The sequence below is a fragment of the Mytilus trossulus genome, unplaced genomic scaffold (genome assembly GCF_036588685.1).
Source record: "Mytilus trossulus isolate FHL-02 unplaced genomic scaffold, PNRI_Mtr1.1.1.hap1 h1tg000463l__unscaffolded, whole genome shotgun sequence".
NCBI lineage: Eukaryota > Metazoa > Mollusca > Bivalvia > Mytilida > Mytilidae > Mytilus > Mytilus trossulus.
In genome coordinates, this window is record NW_026963372.1 from 212848 (window position 1) to 233968 (window position 21121).

General features: G+C 32.6%; 1 protein-coding gene across 1 annotated transcript; it reads right to left on the reverse strand.

Annotated features, from left to right (window-relative positions):
• Positions 1-2630: 2630 nt before the first annotated feature.
• LOC134702444 (uncharacterized transporter slc-17.2-like) lies at positions 2631-19259 on the reverse strand. Its single transcript, XM_063563348.1, has 11 exons — positions 19131-19259; positions 17393-17613; positions 15693-15926; positions 14890-14977; positions 14026-14121; positions 11130-11260; positions 10037-10186; positions 9121-9253; positions 7274-7424; positions 5828-5918; positions 2631-2816 (listed from the first exon to the last, which is right to left on the reverse strand). The coding sequence occupies exons 1-11, from the start codon at positions 19189-19191 to the stop codon at positions 2631-2633; spliced, it is 1542 nt and encodes a 513-aa protein (XP_063419418.1). The 5' UTR covers positions 19192-19259.
• Positions 19260-21121: the final 1862 nt, after the last annotated feature.

Genomic DNA, 21121 nt, shown 5'->3' on the forward strand with positions numbered 1-21121 from the left:
TTTATCCAGTCGAGTTTAGACATGCTCATTTATCCAAAACAGATGGTAATTACAGGTCGATTTTCCGTGGAAATTCCGTTTGATTGTTTATTAACTAAATTATTCTGAATAGTGACTATTTATTATACTTTCCTTTTTTTTTATAAATATTAGAGTCCTCCGTTTTATAGTTTCTGATTAAATCATAAACAAACAGTTACTTCCATACTATCTTGTGATTAATAATAATGAATGTTTTGTTCTTTTATCACATATCCTAAAATGTCACTTCAACAGTTTTTAAATTCACAATTAATGGACAGTCACAGGAATGAACTGTTTCTGGTTGCTACCTCATAAAGAGTTTACAGTCAGGATATATATATCAATATAAGAGATGTTTTCAATTATGTCTGAACTTAGTTGATTCCTTTGACTAAAACAATTATTTGGTTTAGTATGTGATTAATATATAACTGTACAGCTGTATAGAATACCACTCCTCTTTATGAAAATCTCATTTATTAACCCCAATAATGCAAAAGTATTAACAAAGACATACAATACCATATACATTAGTATATCTGTGGTAGATACAATAGTAAACAATGAGCATAATCTATTGAATATATATATGCTTCCTTCCCACATTGGTAATAAGGAATTTATTACAAACTGTTGTCATTTGTTACTGTACAAAAAACTCATGAGGTTAATGTCTTCTAAAAGTAGAGAATACGCACACTAAGCTAGATTCTAATTGAAAGACGTTTCATGGGCGTCAATATACTGTCAATTTGCTAACTAGGTACAGGCATTTTCGTATGTAGAAAATTTATAATCAAACGCGATTTAATAGCTTACTGAACGTCTAACTTGAATGAAAGTCGCATTAAATTTAAAACAAAATCAAGTTTCGTATTTGCCCACATCTACCCAGTCGCATATCCTTGAAATCTAAACAGGATGAGTTAATTTTAATTTTTGTAATATAATGTGCTATTCAGAGGCTGTTTTTTTTATATTCAGCCTATTTTTTTCCGTGTCATTATCTTTCGCCCATGACTTTACTTTACCTCTTGAAAAATCCTACAAATTCAATTATACCAGTTGCATAGAATGCTGCGAAGTTATAAAATACGTTTCTCAATTCTTCTTGAGTTTCCTCAATAAGAGTAATAATCAGAAATGTAAATGCTGTTGTAAGAAAGTGCATGATTCAAATTATGACAATTGGACAAATGTCAGCTTTTGTCGAAGTGATACGATACATCATATACATCAGCTGCTTAAGTGTGCTTGCTCGAGACGTAACACACTTTTGTCAATTATCTCTTGTTCTCCGTCTGTTGATTTATTCTTGATTTTCACAGGAGAGAAAACGGAACACACTGCAAAGAATTCACTCAATGATTCCACGCTTACTAAATCTACTTTGGGGTGAGTCACCTAAACTTTACCATCAGATCTAGAGAACAATGATTCCACGCTTACTAAATCTACATTGGGGTGAGTCACCTAAACTTTACCATCAGATCTAGAGAAAAATGATTCCACGCTTACTAAATCTACATTGGGGTGAGTCACCTAAACTTTACCATCAGATCTAGAGAACAGTGATACCAATGAACTTGGCACTAACAAAACAAAAAGGCATGAGATATAAATGTTTAACTACTCAAAATTGATATCGTATGATTTACAAAACAATTCACCGACATGGTTTAAGCATAATAAAACGTGAAATCTTTTATCTGCTGTTGACAAAATCATTATATCAGCTGTGAGTCACCTGGTCATTGTATGTTTTATGTCACATGAGCACCGCAAACGAGTTTGAAAAAGGGTTGTGTCTAGCAGCTAATATTTTACAATATCAGTATGCAGTTAACCTTTTATTTGATCGTAATAGTGCAATGCATGATATGTTCAAGTGTTGTATTTGCTTCCCTAGCATCTGTTAGAATAAGTGATATATTCGGGTCAAGCTTATCAACGTCAGTTCATTCATTAAGACTTGTACGTAAGTGATATATTTGGTTGAACATTATTATGCCAGGTCAACGTAACTGTAGTCAGAAAGCAATGATATGTATTTAATTTAGAACTGAGTAAACTGATACAGATAGTAGGAACAGACATAGATTAATTGTAAGAATCCCAATAAAATATTTGAGACACCTAGGATATAAACAGAATATCACATAAACAAATGTTCTTCTAAATTGTTTGAAGATATTTTCGACTTAGTTGTATGTCAGAAACATTAGTTTAAGAAAATGAAAACAGTTTATGGAAATATGTGCAAAAAACGTATGCAGTTGGTACATTCAGGAAGCCTTATGTAAATCTGCAAGTTCAAATTAAAATAAGGATTTGATAGCAACATGTGCAAATTATACAACTCTTCATCAGAGACAAACTGAAATGAAGTTTAGAGTTAAGGCGTATGTATTACTTGTTTATTTTAATTTTCCCCGTATTAATTATGCTTTATGATTAATAAAATGATTGATGAGTCTGTAAAAGTTTAATATGCTGTCAAGATTTGTAAGTATGTGCACCTTCTGAATGTGCATGTAGGGATAATGACAAAGGCAATGTCAAATGTAAATTTAAAAGTGAGCAGACTCATATGATATATAATCTCGTTATTGAATCTTATGCGTTGATTCAGATGTCAAAGGTTCTTTTATATCAATGCTATCTAGTTCAATAACTTTATCTTTTGCCCATGACTGTACTTCTCCTCTTGCAAAACCTCCAAATACAATAATACCAATAAGGTAAAAGACTGCACACACATAAAATACATTTCGCCATTCTTCTTGAGTGTCCTGCAATGTAAATATACATTTCAAAACAGATATCAATATCTGTAGTGTGAAGATAACTAAACTAGAGGTTCATAAGAGCATGTGTCGCTCACCTTCGTCTATGTGCATATTAAACAAAGGACACAGATAAATTCATGACAAAATTGTGTTTTGGTGATGGTGATGTGTTTGTTGATCTTAATTTACTGAACATTCTTGTTACTTACAGTTTTATCTATCTATAACAAACTTGGCCCTTTAGTTACAGTGGAAATATTTTGTAAAGATTAACAAAAGTTTACCAAATTAAAGAAATATGTTAAAAATTTACTGTAAAGGGCAATAACTCCTCAAGGGGTCAATTGATCATTTAGGTCATGCTGACCTATTTGTAGATCTTACTTTGCTGAACATTATTACTGTTTACAGCTTATCTCTGTCTATTATAATATTCATGATAATAATCAAAAACGGCAAAATTTCTTTAAAAATTACCAATTGGGGAGCAGCAACCTAACAATCAGTTATCCAATGCATCTGAAAATTTTAGGGTAGTTAGTTCTTGACATGATAAACAATTCCATTTCGTCAAATTTGCTCTAAATGCTTTGATCTCAGAGTTATAAGCCAACATCTACATTTTACTCCTATGTTCTTTTTTTAGCCATGGCGGATATCCTGTTGGTTGGCTGGGTCACCGCACACATTTTCAAACTAAATACCCTTATAATGATTGTGGCTAAGTTTGGTTAAATTTGGCCCAGTAGTTTCCGAGGACAAGATTTTTGTAAAAGATTACAAAAAATTACGAAAAATTGGTTAAAATGACTATAAAGGGCAACTCCTTCAGAGGTCAACTGACCATTTTGGTCATTTGACTTATTTGTAGATCTTACTTTGTTGAACATTATTGTTGTTCGATTCATCTTAAACTTTTAGGGAAGATAAATCTTGACTTGATTATCAATTTACCCCCCATGTCAAATCTGCTTTAAATGCATTTGTTTCAGAGTTATAAGCCAAAATCTACATTTGACCCCTAAGTTCTATTTTTAGGCATGGCAATCATCTTGGTTGGTTTGCCGGATCACCGAACACATTTGTTTAAACAAGATAAACCAATTATAAGTGTGGCCAAGTTTGGTTAAATTGGCCCAGTAGTTTCAAAGGAGAAGATTTTTGTAAAAGTTAATGACGACGGACGACGGACGACGGGCGCCAGATTGATGAGAAAATCTCACTTGGCCTGTTGGACCAGGTTAGCTAAAAACAGATTGTAGAGAAAGACACAAGCGGTACTTCCAAACACCCATTTACTCAAGTGTCGTACACAATATTAAGAATTGTTAACATCAATAGTAGAAAGCAATGACAAATAATTGTGCTTCAAATCTATACTGGCTACGAGGCAGAATGAATATATTATTTAAATATTATCTGTGAATTCATACATGGTGCAATTCATTGCAGGAAATTTGTTTTGAAATTAATGAATATACGCAAAGCTCGAATTTGGTAAAACCGTAAGTCCTTTTCGGTTTGATCAGCTCTTTAAAGTTTGAATAGGTTTAGATTTTTAAGATCTTTGACCTCGGGAATAGCTCACGAAATATATTGTTATAATGATTATTGATGCAGTACAATAATAAGTGCTTTTAAAATTCTCAACATTAAATAAAATGATTATGTTATAAGTAATTTTTTTAATATAACGTCGAGTGCATGTTTGATTCAAAAATGTGTTTCTCGGTAAAACTCATTAATGACAGTCAAACTTTCTTATTTAATCAAAGTCGACCTACTTTCTAGCAATTACGTTTCAAATGTGTTAGTTGTGTTTTTCGTTCTGTACATTAATGGACATTCAGTAAAGATAACAAAATTTCTTCTTTTGTTGTGTTTTTTTTATATACACAAGGCGATGGCGATAAACTAATAACACTATCAATATGTCACAAAAAGGTCCATATCAGTCGGGTATATTAAGTGGCTTCATACCGGATCTTCTTAGGAAGAAAGATGAGAAATTGGCAATATCCTTTAACTCTACTATCTGCTACATAAACGATGTTCTTTCACTAAATAGTTCAAAATTTGTTGACTATGTTGGACGCATCTATCCCATCGAACTAAAGATAACGGATACTACAGATACAGTTAAGTATGCATTATATCTTGACTTACATCTAAAAATTGACAATAAGGGTCGGTTGAAAACAAAACTTCACGACAAAAGAGATGATTTCAGCTTTCCAATTGTGAACTTTCCTTTTCACAGTAGCAACATTCCAGCAGCACTTCCATACGGGTTATAGATCTCCAAATTCATACGATATTCCCGTGCTTGCATTTCCTATCATGATTTTCTTGAAAGAGGGTTGCTGCTCACAAAATAGCTATTAAATGGTGAAGTTGAAATCATTCCTTCGTAAATTTTACAGACGCCATCACGAGTTGGTTGACAGCTATGGAATAACCGTTTCACAAATAATATCGGATATGTTATTTACTTCGTAACTACAAGCCCCTTTCCTTTCACGAATTATACTATTTACCGGATTTGTTATCGCATAAGCAACACAAAAGGTGCCATATGTGGAGCAAGATCTGTTCACCCTTCCGTTCCGGAGCACCTGAGATCACCCCTAGTTTGTTGGTGGGTTCGTGTTGCCTATTCGTTAGTTTGTCTATGTTGTGGCATTTGTACTACTAGTATTGTTTGTCTGTTTATCTTGTTCGTTTTTAGCCATTACGTTGTCAGTTTATTTTCTATTTATGAGTTTAACTGTCCCTCTGGCATCTTTTGTCCCTCTCTTAACTCATACCAATCTGTATCGATTAAAGAAGGAACATAAAGAAAAAAATATGTTACCCCTCTATGAAGAAGAAAATAGAGGCAAAAGACATTAAAGTAAATTCAATCTCACAACTCGAAAATCAAACTCACAACGTTATATCAAAATAAAACAGCTAAAGATCAAAATATTTAAAATATAAATGAAGAGGATGACCCATTATAAATTTTTACATACATTTGGAGTCAAAGCACCAGCTACTAATGGAGCTACCATTCCAGGAATTGTTGCCATGGTATTACATATACCCAACATTATTCCACTGTATCTAAAATGAAAATAAAACTGATTAAATTTTGAATGTTGATTTCATTTTTGATTATTTATATTGAGGGCATTATGAAAAATGAAACGAACAACATATATTGTAATGCTATACAACAAAACGTTTATTGTAAGAATATTATGGATATTGTCCCTCGTAGAACATATATTGCACTCGCAAGCTCGTGCAATATAGATTTCTACTCGGGACAATATTTCCCAATATGCATGCAATAACCCTATAATATTATTACAGTGTTAACCTTTTAGGATAAGTGTATTTAAAGTATAATGATTTACCACTTGTACATAGATAAGTTCGTGAAAAAATATAAACGTCACAACAGACACGGTCATAGCGAATGAGCTGTGCCATATAAATATCGTCAGATGGTGCCAAAGGAACATCACCATCTAATAATGGAAAATTAACAAAAGGGAATGAAAACTCCCTTTTGTCGTAAATTTTAGTGAAGAGTTTCCAGTTTAAATCCGAAATATGTAAATCAATGAAAGGACAGTTCCATGCAGATGGAGTTTTCTCAACCTGATGTGACTTTGAATAATATAAAATGTCTTATTTTATGTTTTCCCTGTGCAAGGGTTTTTAAAATTGTAAGCTAGGAACACAAAGTCGTTTCAAAACATATCACAGGTGCGGCTTGATGTATAAAATGTGTTCTGCTTCTCATAAAATGGTCGAAATCTATTGAATCTATTCTACATTTGAATGTGCCTGTACCAAGTCAGGAATATGACAGTTCTTGTCCATTCGTTTTGGATGCGTTTTGTTATTTGATTTTGCCATGTATTACGGACTTTCCTAATTGGTTTTCCTCTGAGTTCAGTATTTTTTGTGAATTTACTTTTGAATACACGTTTTCATGTGGCATGATATTGAGGACCTTGCTCTTTCTGAATCTGACCTTCTCGTATATGTAAAAGAGTCAAATTCAGACACAAAATGTAGATTCCTGCGACTGTTAGTTTCTAATGACCACCTGAGATATTTCTTGAAAACTCTATGGTATTTTTGCTTTAAAGAGAGATTGTAGCTTACAGTCAAAACATTAAACAATTTTTGCTCGATGTTTATCAATTGCTCATTTACTTTTCTGTAATTAAATAAAGTGTGGAGTAGCAACTTTCCCCCCAATGTTCGACGATGTGATTGTCAGAGTCACAACGATCGTTAAATTTGATCATTATCTGAGTTGATTACTAGTAATTAATTGTTGTAGGGAGCTACAAATGTACGCTTTTGTATCCTGGTTTAAAGATTGTTGATTTTCCCATTTCAAAAAGTTTGCCACTACATTATGACACTTCTCATTTAAATATATAAGATAAAAGTCTTACTTTGGGGCAACATCAATATGACTAACAGAATATCCGGCTCTGGTAAACCCACTAAGCGTAACTGCCAGGCAAAGAAACAGAACTCCTAAGTACTTTTTCTCGCAAGGCACGAAACCAGTGGTAACAAGAAAAATTCCAGCTCCGGAAAAAGCTGAAATATTGAAATAAAGTATTCAGAAAAAAATAGCTAAATGGTATTTTATGTATGCATTGCATCATAAAAATAGCCATATTGATAACATTACTAAATCATTGTCACTTCTACATTTATGAAAAAAAGCTCGAGTACACTTTAACACACAATTGTAAAGATAAGCAAGGCTATCAGCTACACATTCTTCATGCTTCTCAATCATGAGGACAATCGACTTAATCAATCACCGATTTTGATTTTGAACGATGATTTTTATTCAACAGCTTTTAGAACACTGAACAATATGTATTCAGTTATAATAAGTCTTTCAGACAGTTTGCACCCTAGAGTGGTAAAAAAAAAAACAGTTGTCGGCATGACACGGGTTATGTTCTTCTCATATATGTTATGATGGTATGATACTAAACCCCTTAACGAGAAGGATTGTGCCTAATATTCATATGATGAAATCATAATCTTTCAATCAATTTAAATGAAGTCTGGAGCTGGCATGTCAGTTAACTGCTAGAAACCTGTTGTTATTTATGTATTTTTGTCATTTTGTTTATTTTCTTTGGTTTCATCTTCTGACATCAAACTCGGACTTCTCTTGAACTAAATTTGAACGAGGGTATTGTCATGCATTTACTTTTCTACATTGGCTAGATGTATAGGGAGAGGGTTGAGATCTCATAAACATATTTAACCCAGCCGCATTTTTGCGCCAATCACAAGTCCGGATCATCTCGCCTTTGTTAGTCTTGTATTATTTGAACTTTAGTTTTTTGTTCACAATTTGGAAATACGAATGGCGTTCATTATTAATGAACTAGTATATATTTGTTTAAGGGTCAGCTGAAGGACGCCTCCGGTGCGGGAATTTCTCTCTACATTGAAGACCTGTTGGTGACCTTCGACTGTTGATTTTTCTATGGTCTGATTGTTGTCTCTTTGACACATTCCCCATTTCCATTCTCAATTTTATTTTATCCCTTCTTTGTGCAGTGTATTAGTTGCAAGTTTTGAATATCCTCTCCAAATTTATTTATTCACTTTTCATGCCTCGAAAGGCAAGTAGGGGGATGACGTTATACCGTATTTGTTTCAAGGGAAGTAGTGATTTTGCACCGTTGAAAAAGGTTAAAAGATAGTTTGTGTGAAGCTATCGAAAGAATTTGTGACCCCCTGAACACAAAATTGTTCATATCTTGAGTTCGATCTGATGGTTTTTCCCATAGTTTAGTATAGTTTGTCCCAATAGTAGTACACCACACTGTACAAATATTATTTGTTATCAGTAAAAATAGATTCTTCACTTTGACACATTTCCTGAATGATATTATAGTGTAAATTTGTCAAATTGCAAACAGTAAATATTTTTAAAATGTATTCTACAAATATGTCACATTTTGGCTGATACGGTCATTCAAACTTTCTATCTGGCAGGTTTTCCTGTGTCAATATTTGTGATTTTAGACTAGTCCCGCCAGATATATATAGTATTTTCACCGTTTTCGTGTAGTTTAAGAGATTTTTATTTGATGAAAAAAATGAGAATGTTTTTTGTCAACTATAACTGTTACGTCAGCATGGTCAATCAGTGTTGTAATTTGCTCAACAAAAACCGAACTAAATTGAATTACTTAAAAAAAAACCATCCGTATTTAGTAAGCAAATTCATCATAGATACCAGGACTAAATAAAATAGACTCACAAATAGTCTGAAACAATCTTCTGGTTTGTCTTGTTGTCAATATTTTCTTTCTTCTCAGAAAGTCGGCCAAATGTCCAGCTCCTATTGACATGATAGCCTGACAAATGTATGGTAAAGATGACAGACCTCCATTCTAGGGATTGAATTAAACAATAAATCACTATATGACAGTACATGTATAAGCAATTACATCTTCTTCATGTTTATAGATATATATTTCCTGTTTATATTACTCAAAAACAACTCTTTTGCCATAAAAAAAAAACGAGCTTATAAAACTTATTCCTAGTCTGGTTGTTAAATTGACTATCGTACCCTTCATGATCTTTCATGAATACTGCCAATTTCAGATGAACGTTTTAATAAAAATTCATGGAATATGTTTGATAAGCGAGTCTTTTGGCGATTTCATTTTTTAAACTATTAAAATTGGATAACTAGAGTTGACATCTTGCGATCTGCAGTTTTCCCGAGATGATAAAATAATTTCTTCCATAACAAGATTTTTTTTTGTGAAAATGAAAATTCAACGACTAACCCTAATCAGGCCATAAGTCCTCTATAAGTATGAAAAAAGAAAACACAGAAATTAACACCTATATGTCACCTTACGGCCTTCAACAATGAGCAAAACCCATACCGCATAGTCAGCTATAAAAGGCCCCAATATGACAATGTAAATCAATTCAAACAAGAAAACAAACGGCCTTATTTAAATAAAAAAAATGAAGGTCATACATTAACATCATGCAATGTGAGACGTAAGTTTAGAATTCAGTCAGACAATTTAATAGTAACAGTTGTAACATTCTCATAGAATGAAAAATACCAATTCGTTCCGTGTTCATCTCTGGAACTTGTCATCGTTGTAACGAGATAGATAACAGTTTACAATCTTAAGGTTGTAGAAACTTACACTTTTTATATCAAATTTCAGAACTGACTTCATGAAAGCAGGTAGATTTGTAAGAAGTGTATACCAGCCCCAGTTGTTACACATATGGGTACATATTCCTACCCATAAAACAACTGAGGTTCCCATCTTTTTCCATGGTATGTCTGATACCTGTTAATTAGAGGAAAATGAAACAAATCAGCAAACTTGGACAAAAATGTGAGATCTGAATATTAGTTTTGAATATATAATCACAAATCTACTTATATTTCGTTAAAAAGACCAAAAATATCACTTCTGCATGTTCTCAATATCAAATATGTGTTCGTCTATAAAGGTTTAATGTCATGAAAAAGGATTTAAGGTTATGACAAACGGTTTAAGGTCATGACAAAGGGTTTAAGGTCATGACAAGGGGTTTTAAGTCATTACAATACCACCGGAACTTTAACAACCGAATGAACCATTTTGCCAGGCATCCTTTACAAAAAATTGATATATCTTTCATTTTTTTTTGTAATGCCGTATATCGATGGCATGTTGAATTGTAAATACTAATTTATGTATTGTAGCCTACCATGCCGATTAACGCCACTGATGAAAATAATTAAAAGTATACAGTTATATCATTTAATCAAACACGTTTAAATATGTAACCATAATAACCAAGTGTTATCCAATGCTTAAACCACAAGTAAGGTATGTATATCTAATTAAAGTTTGAAGAAAATGTTAAGATTTGAACCAATATGCATTGATCTGTGGTATAGGGAGCTAATAAAAATCCATTTATGGCAATACAAGAATTTTGCAAATTATCACTACAAATGTGCAGGTTTTTTTATTTATATTTTAGGGTAACTATTTAGCAAGACATCATGTTGCTACAGTGTGGCAACCAATTTTATTTTTATTTTTGTAGATATTGTTGTTATTATAGTATGAAAGAACATTAAAAAAAAGAATTGACAATATGTTAAAATACGTAGCATCCTAAAATATCTCGGATAGTGTATCTATTGTTTGGGAGGGGTGTATTTAATTCTGTAATTAACATCGGGTGTACATGTTGCAATTACCAATAGTACACTATTAAACTTAATTGTGCATGTACCTTTCTGGATGTGTCAAACTCTATAGCATTCGTTAGATATCGTAACTCTGCTTTAGATATCCTCGGATGTTCTGAAGGGGAATCTCTGGCTTGGTAAAACCAAACAACAGTCCAAATACAACTCATCCCACCTGACGAAAACAAAACATATACAAATCAGTCTTCACACACACTTAAAAACCATTAAAGAATATTTAATGTTTATCCTTATTTAGATTTGCTTGATTCCATGTAAGCAAAAGTAATATTTTTTTGGTATATTTGTAATTATATGAATTTTCAGATGACACTGGACGCGCGTATCAAAGCTTTTAGACTCGTGTTATCGTGGTTACCTTTGTTGCACACAATTTGTTACTTCTTTGTTACTATTTTAATTGTTTTAACTGTCCTATTTATACCAAATTTGCTTGTTGTGAAATTTGCAACACGAAAACAAACCAAATAGCATAATACAAGTACACTGATTTTGACTTTGACAATTCCCGGTCGTTCCTGATTTCACCCTTTTTCTATTTTGGTTATTAACCTTGATTAGATCTGTTTCTTCTCAATCATTTTACTGGATTTTAACAACAGTCAATCTTGTCGCATTAATGATATGTCAAATAAAGAAAGATGCTGGATTGAATGTAAGTCAGTCAAATTTAAACTTAATCGACATCAACAAGTGGTTTGTTGGTACAGTCTGAGTATAAAATTGCATCAATTAAACCCCATATATATTTACTGACTGACTTTAGAAACGCAACACTCATTTTGTAGATTTTTTTTACCAAATAGAGTTTAATCCTCATACAACTACCATTCATGCTTATCGTGCTTCTTTCTCCTTCGAAAAAAAAATAACATCTGATTTCCCTATGGTTATTAAACATTCCGAATAATTGAGATCGCACGCATTTCAGAAAGCGAAATTTCGAGCCAATAAAAGATTTTTTTAAATTTTTTTTCTTTGTGAAACAGTTCTTTCAATCCTTGGACACACTGAAATGAGCGAAAAATGTTGCTTCATCATATTGCAAAGATTGAGGAATAAAAAACTGAATCAACCCATCAGAATACTGCAAACAGGAAAACGTGCTGCAAGCAAACAATTTGACGTCAGAAACTCGTCCTTTCGACAATAATACCGTTAGAAGTGATTTGTTGAAGACCATCATTGACCATTTCAACATTTAGTGACAATGCAACGTCAATATAATTTGATTACGCAGCGTCATTTGCGAGACAGACCTACGACCGCAACGTCAAATGCTAATCAAATTGCTGAAAGTCATTTTGCACAGCTTTGTGCCATAAATGTTTCCCATTAACTGAACTCCCAAAGAGTTGACTGCAGAAAAACATTTAAAGCCTTAAAGTTTCAATCGCATAATTGCCAAAACCCATTGTTATGGGTGGAACAACGGTAAAATCAGAAAGTGAAAAACAGAACCCAAAACGTGCCGAACAGAATTAGTTGACCTTTCTGGTAATCATTTTTGGCGTTTGTTACAGGCAGCCATTGCTTCTGACGTTTACACGTTCATTGGTAAGGGTAAAACCAGGGTTTCAGTGTATAGCACAATATTTGAATGTTGAAAATGACGTAACCAATTCAACTTTCGACCTGGATTTTTTTTAAACATTGAAGTAATGAAAGAACTTTCTGTTCATAAGTTTGTTTACAAGAAATTGAATATTTGAAAATGGGATCTACAAAAAATAATCTAGTGATGCGTTTTTAATTTCAGTCAGTATGGATGTTTACTCTGCCTTACAATGCTCATCACAATAGTTTTTTTTTAAATTATAACTGACCTTATGATGATTTTGTATAGGTTAATTGAGATATTTACTACTGTAAACTATTTCAGGATGATCAGTTATCTGTAAGTCTGTCTACCAAAAGTCATGGAAAGCATTTTGGCTATACTAAACCCATATGTATCTGTTTTTGTCGCAACTATTGCGAATTGATATAAAGAGGTTAAAATACTAAGAGAACATTCAAAAGTAATGACAATACCCTGTTGTTCCTGATTTCGCCCTTTTCATATTTTGGTTATTGACCTTGATTTGATCTGTTCCTTCTCAATCATTTTACGGGATTTAAACATCGGTTCACATTGTCGCCTTAAAGCTACTACTATGTCAAAAAAGAAAAATGATGAAATAAATATAACTCCATGAAGACTACACAGAATACACAAGATTAGAAACCAAGAACACCATCAAAAAAGGGTTTGAACTTATATTTATCTGCCCATGTTGAAATCATATTAACTATAAGAACCCTTTGTTAGTACAAATTCGCTAATGAGTCTCTTTCGGTGATCGAGGAAAGTGAATAGGATTGTGGTAATGACAATGAAAAACGATTAAGAAGAAAGAATCAAATCAAGGTAATAAAAACAAAAGCTTTTACAACAAATGAAGTTCCATAATATCTCAATATCATGGCTTAAATTTATCAAACTAAAACTATAGGGGCTTATTTAAAAAGATATAAACCAGTCACCAAACATTCATAAAACATTTTATGTCAGAAAACTGGAATGCCCCTCTTTTTGTATGAATAAAATTCGATTTTTCTGAAACATTAATTCGAACATTTATCAATAGGTAGAGTACGTAAACAGACATGTTGACAACCGATAGCAATCAAACGACAACGGAATACCACAATACGATCCGTTAACGGGTGTATACGCAGTGAGGGGATACAAGATGATTTTTTTTGGTTACTTCTATACTTTTGAGAATTTTTTCACCTATCTCGTTTACAATATATTGTTTTATATTTCATGTTCGTGATTGTTTGCGACACAGATATTGCATTTCGGTCAAACAAATTGTGATTAACTTGCGACATATTGCAATATATATCAACCTTAGCTTTTTAAACATTTACCAGTGATATAAAATATTGAACCCCATCCATTGTCGAAACCATATTCACAAAGAAGTCCTGATGCTGCAAATGTACCAATTATTCCAGCCGTTGCTCCTTTAAAAATATAGTTTATGTGTTTAATTTAATCTGTACTTTCTAAATACGCATATGGTTGTATCTAACATAACAGAAAGAAAGGAATCTGTCTAAAAGGTTACTTCAATCTGATTGTATGGTACTTTGTTTCATATCATTCAAACGAAACTGCAGGGAGAAAAGTCAATCCCTATTTTACTTTGCCAACTAACTTCTGCATCAATTATCTAACAAATATACATACACTCTAGTATGTACTCAAATGTATGACAGTTTAGTTAATTTAATTATGTAATTTTCCTATGTCTTTGGGTTTTTTTTTTATAGAGTTATGATAAGTGTATTTTTAAAATGGAAAACTCCTCTTTGGTCGCGTAGTTGACTTTTGACACATTCCCCATTTCCATTTTCATTCTCAGTTGTATTTGTCAATAGTATACTGAATTATCATTTGAAATACCATTTTTAAAGTATAAAGTAAAATCGACATTATATTGAACTCCGACGAAAATTATATCGGAAAGTCCCTAATCAAATGGCAACATCAAATGACAAACCATATCAAACGAATGGACAACAGTCATATTTCTGACTTGGTACCGGCATATTCAAATGCATTAAATGGTGGATTGAACCTGGTTTTATAATCTCATACTTAAATGATCATCGTCAAATGGTGGCCTCTTATTACTTAGTATCAAAATAATTAGCCTAAAGATACAACAAATATTCAAATGGATGCACACACACTCAATTTAGCATAGTTCGGGTAAATATGAAACTTACCTACGTAGGACGTTGCAATAAGTTTGCTACGTTCTAAAGGAGGAGCCCATCTTCCCCACATTGAATGGCCAACAGGAAACACAACACCCTAAAAGAAAGAAACAGAAAACACGTGTTACATTATTAGCTGATCGACGCGCTTTCATGGATTTATCTTCATCCAGAAAGTTTAAATCTAGATATCAAAATAATATTATAATGGATACGTTTATATTATAAGGATATTCCTGCAATATAACGTTAATGGTCAAATATCATATATAAATTTATTGAAAATAAACGTACATGTAAATATCAAAGCCATGAAAATACATAAAAAAAAATACAGAACTCTTAAATGAATTCATAAAGGTGACGTCTATATATATAAAAAAAGGAGATTACATGCAGCTAATTAAAGGCTGGTGACGTTCGAGATGACAGGGAACCGTATTGATAACTGTTTCTATGTATGTTTTCTTTTGGCATTTCAATGTTTCCGTTGTTCGGTTTTGTTTCCTCTTAAAGTGTGTTTCAGTTAAGTTGGGAGTGTTGATTTGATGAGTTGACTCTATTCCAATGCATACCTTTTTTATACTTTTCAAAATAATGACCTTCAAAAGGATTTAGAGACTTTTTAACATAGAGGGTGAGAAAGAGGTAATATATAGACCAAATCAATCAGGTTTTTTTTCAACATATAATGAAGGGTTATATACAATGATATAGCAACACAACTTTTATTTACTAAGATTCAATAGATTTATCATCAATTTGGAAAATCATTGAATATAATCCTATAAATGTTTGAATGAAACACATACCGTAGCTACTCCCAAAACAACACGAAGTACGTACACCAAATAGACAGACGTTCTTGCAAACACTGGCGTTAAAAGTGTTGCTACCCCAGATATAGCCATGGCGGTGCCATAAATACGCTTTCCACCAAATCTATCAGCTAACCATCCTCCTGGTATTTGTGTAAAAATGTATCCGTAAAAGAATGAAGATAGTATTGCTGATCTTGTGTTCTTATCCCAATCAAATTCTCCTCGCTTCAACAAATTATATGTGAATGTTGATACGGTTTTATCTTAAGGCATACAAACTGTATCAACAAGCTAACTTTATTTCTTAGTAAACAACAACAGTTGATTTAGGTATACAATATATGTCTTTTTGTTGTTTTATCTTATGTAGTGTTTTTTTTTATTGTTTTGTATAGTGCGTTTTTCTGTTGTGCCGTTGCAACACTGTCTTTAGTTAGATGGAGGGTTTGGTGTAATCTTACTAGTTTAAACCTGCCACAATATATATGTGTCTGTCGTCATTTAATTCAGGAGTCTATCATATTTGTTTTGTCAATTTTTTTGGTATAATTTATGACGTTAGTTTTTAAAATGACTTCTTTCATATATTTCATATCGGTGCCTGTCAAAGCCTTCTATACGATATGAGTTTCTCATTGTGAAAGTCTTAATAACTGAGTATGATTGCTAAAAAAAAGGCAACAATAGTATAATGCTGTTTAAAAGTCATAAATCGATTGAGAGAAATCAAGTCCAGGTAACAACTAAATCCGACGGAAACACGTCAACTATGAGAGGAAAACAACAAAAAAACAGAACACAAAAGTGCAACAATAACAAACAACAATACAACATATTTATACACGAACTATAAGATAACAACTGCCATTTTCCTGACTTGGTACAGGACATTTTAAGAAAAATTACCTGGTTTTGTGGCTAGTCAAACCACGCGCTTTATGGCAATGTTGAATATACTTCTAAAATGATCGTACGTGACGGGAATACAGTATAAATACATGCAAGAACACTAAAGACATATGAATACATAATAAATATATAATAGTACAAAGTGTGTGTCTGGAATGGATCAACACCACAAAACGTTACAAAAAGTAACGCTGCAATCACTTCATTCGAACTTTAGTAAATAATTTTTCATTGACAATTATACCTATTTTCCCTGCTGGACAGAAATAGAGCATTGAAAAAAGCTGATCAATTCAAAGTCACAAGAAGATGACATAGGGGTCAGGGCCTCTAAATTGTTATCAAATTAATATATAGTAATAGTAATGCAGCTTCAAAAAAAGTGTCAATCAATTTCACAACAGCCCTATCAAAGTAACCCGGTTTTTTTTCTCAATCGATTTGTGACTTTTAACAGCGGTATATACTACTGTTGTCTTTTTTATTAAGCAGGAAACTCCCTTCAACATTTTGCTGGACCTCGTTCAATAACAACACCATCGTATGACCGACGTTCAAGGGGAAAGGGTCAATGTAAGCAAATTATGTACATTTGATTTATTTCAATGCTGTGTATGGTATTGTCTGGTGTTATCAATAAATTAGAGTTTTGCTTTTTTTAACCTAAAAGTAATCCAATGTTTGGCTTTGATGTACTTATTTCATACAAACTGGTTGTCCTTTTAAACAACTTCCTCAGATGATTCTAATAATAAGATTTGATGCAATCATTACTAAAGTACCTCTTGAGCTTTAGGGCTCGTGACATCTAGAACACCACATGTATCGTCAGTCGTGATATTGCTCTGTGATGAGTTCATTAAAGTGGAATTATCGAAAGGGGTCCTCACCATACAAACAAGTGCAACACTGATGTTTACTCTCAACGCATATACATTGAAATACCCCGTCAAAAAGAGGTATGCCAAAATCCATCTTTGTGACAGGAAGGTTGGAATTTTTTCTGAATACCATGTGTAAATAGAGATAAATAAACTGTGTTATTGTGAACAGTAAAATGTTCAAAGGTAAAAAAAAAAAACTAAACGTGACATATTTATTTAACAGACAGTTCAATGAAACATACCAGTAATGCTCTGAATAATTGACTTCTATTAGCGCAGCAGTAGTCCACATCATAAATCATGGGTAAAATTGATAAAGGTGAAAAACAAAACGTGGGGAATCACATAAAATAAAATAGAATAAAATAAAATAAAATAAAAAGACGCGAGGTCGGGTGCGTTGATAGGTTAATCAATTTGTATTGCATTATTCACACTAAAAAGAAATATCACACTCGGAATAAACACTAAAGAAAAATTTATTTGTCGTATAGATTGTTTAGTTATTTAAGATTTAGGACCTCACAAAAAGATCGCTAGTGAGTCCAAACACTGGCTCATTGTATCGATTTACCAATGTGTAACCTTCAAGCTTTTGTTTTAAGTTATGTTGATTTTAAACATTTTCCGTCAAATCAGTAATGGATCATTTTTTTTGTGTCAGCAGAAAAAATGAAATTTAGGAAATTAACAGGTATCGATCCAGACGATCGTTGTTAACTTATCGGTCTTTTGAAAAAAATCAAAAAAGTCATTAGATCATTAAGTATTATTTTTAATGGTATTAATAATGATTTTTTATATCAGTAAATGTTATTTTTATATACATATGCAAGTGCATAGATCTGCTGTCTATCGATTCATGTATCTTGGCATTGGACAAGGTCATGTTTGTCCTGACTGTTTATGTTTTTTTCACCTAATACATAGGATGATGGATGCGTACTGACTGATATTTTAGTCTCAGATACATGATTTTGTATATTACAAGTTGTAATTGGCTTTACCTAGCTGTCAGGAACTGCAAAAACTCTCAGCATCGTTCTTAGTGTTGGTTTTTTTTTAGGGGGGGGGGATTTAAAAGTCCCCAGTCAAGTCCACAAACTTTGGCTATATGAATTTGTGTCCATTAAGTGATTTTTATAGTTCGTTCTTATGTTGTAATGTTACAACACTTTCCAAAGTTATGAGAGGGTTGGGAACCAGCTAATATGTTTTACCCCGACACATCTGTATATATGAGTCTGTCCGATGTCCGATGCCAGGAGCCTGTAATTCAGTGGTAAATTGTCGTTTGATGCTATGTTACATATTTGTTTTTCGTTCATTGTTTTGGACATTAGATTGTCCGTTTATTTTTTTCGTTTTAATTATTTTACATCTGTGATTTCGGGGCCTTTTGTGGCTGATTATGCGGTATGGGTTTTGTTCCCTATTTAGAGCCGTACAGTGACATATAGCTGTTAATTTCTGTGTCATTTTGTCTCTCGTGGAGAATTGTCTCATGGGCAATCATACCACATCTTCTTTGTTATATGTGCAGTTTAGATGTTGAATTTGCAGAAGCATCTACACATGAAGAATACATATTAAGGCTTTTGATTCACTATCATCGTTTTAATAGAGACATGCTTACCTTTAAAACTTTCAGAGTTTTCACACACATTGTTTGATTCATTGTCCTTGCTTGCTTCCATATTACCTACTTTTGTCACTACAAATTTCTTTAGATTGCATAAGTGGCTAGTTGACAGTCAGATCACGTATGATGGTCATATTGTCAATTCATATAGCTTTGTTGTTAAAAGATAAAAATGTATAGGCCTTACGCAATTTTTTTCTCATTTTTATCATATAACGTTCTTCAGGTAAAGTATTTAACAAATTAAACCGAGTGGATATACTTCAGGGACACTCCTATAGGAAGGTGAAGACAGCTATTACATCAAAAGAAGAAAAAAAACTTGTATTCGTGTTCTCCAACATTTGTACATTTAGTACTGTATATTTTTTTGATAACCGATTGTGCTTTTAATAATTTTTACATTAAAAAAACATACTTGACAAGTGTTCAATTCTGTAATTATCAAATATTTTAGTTGTAGCTATAATAAAATGCCAAAAATAGTAATTTCTATGTTTTTTTGTATTTTTCTTTTATTAATTAATTTATTTAATAATTATTTTCTTTTTTTTTCAGTATATATATATGAAAACCTATGTAGTAACATTGAGAATGGAAATGGGGTATGTGCCAAAAGGACAACAACCCGACCATAGAGCAGACAACAGCAGAAGGGTTCCAACAGGTCTTCAATGCAACGAGTAATTACCGCACCCAGTGTCGGTTTAAGTCGTTCTTCATCAAACTTCTTTTGGAGCAGTATGTGTACAAGAAGCAAACCCATGTGACTTATATCAGAGTAGTATGAACATACACAGTCGTCACTCAAAAAACGAAATCGTCAAACGATGGCGCAGAGGGTATATGTGTATTCTGAGAATTGGAAAGTTGACAAAATAGAAAGATTGAAAAAATGACATATGAAAATTTATAAATATGTTTAAGTGCATTAATACACATGAAGATCATATGCTAACCTTTTGTAATTTCGCAGGGTAAAAGATGGACGTAATATGTAGGATATTTTTCTTTCAGAAAATACTGAAAACAAATGGGAAATGTGTCCATTAGCACAGAGATGAAGCCCCCACTAGCATTTAATTTTATTAAAGGACATAATCAAAGAATAGTAAAGGTTACGCTTCGAAATTTGAACTTAAAATGAGTTTTATGGTAATAAGCATTATAGATGTACATTTCATATACATTTAGTTGAGACAAACTAAAGTAAGGGATCGGAAAAAAACAAATAGTACTTTTTTCCATTTTGAAAAGGGACATAACGCTAGGCTAGAACTGTCAAAATGACGCCACTAAAATTCATACTCGCTCTGTTTTGTTTGTTGTAATTAGCATTGTATATAAGTTTCATACCGTTGAAGCAAGTTGCAGTTACAGAACTGAAACGAAAAATTCATCAATTTTTCTATGTATCAAGGGGAATAACACTTTAACAGTAAAAGTGAATCTAGCAACATTCAAACAAGAAAATGCCTGTACCAAGTCAGGAATATGACAGTTCTTATCCATCGTTTGTCATTCAGTACGGAAATTTTTGTTTTGAATTTTTCCTCGGAGTTCGGTATTATGTGATTTTTCTTTTAACGTTTCTTTCTGATCACAAAACTAAATACATTTTCCTTGCATCAACTTGCATAATTTGTCAATGTAATGTTACCTATTCATTAGCTAGATATAAAAGAGGGACGAAAGATACCAAAGGGACAGTCAAACTCGTAAATCTAAAACAAACTGACAACGCCATAGCTAAAAATGAACAGACAAACAGAAAAACAATAGTACACATGACACAACATAGAAAACTAAAGAATAAACAACACGAACCCCACCAAAAACTAGGGGTGATCTCAGGTGCTCCGGAAGGGTAAGCAGATTATAAAGTATAATAACCTGACATTTCCATCATGTGTGTAGACAGCAATTTATAACAGGTTTTACTAAGAATGGTGAAATTTTGTTGGTTTAACTGTATTGTTATTTTT

Coding starts and splice junctions, on each gene's coding strand:
- LOC134702444 (XM_063563348.1), bottom strand. CDS start 19,191: ATGGAAGCAAGCAAGGACAATGAATCAAACAATGTGTGTGAAAACTCT. Junction 17,614..19,130: donor AAACTCTGAAAGTTTTAAAG/GTAAGCATGTCT, acceptor CATGGTATTCAG/AAAAAATTCCAACCTTCCTG. Junction 2,817..5,827: donor CTGGTGCTTTGACTCCAAAT/GTATGTAAAAAT, acceptor TTTACATTGCAG/GACACTCAAGAAGAATGGCG.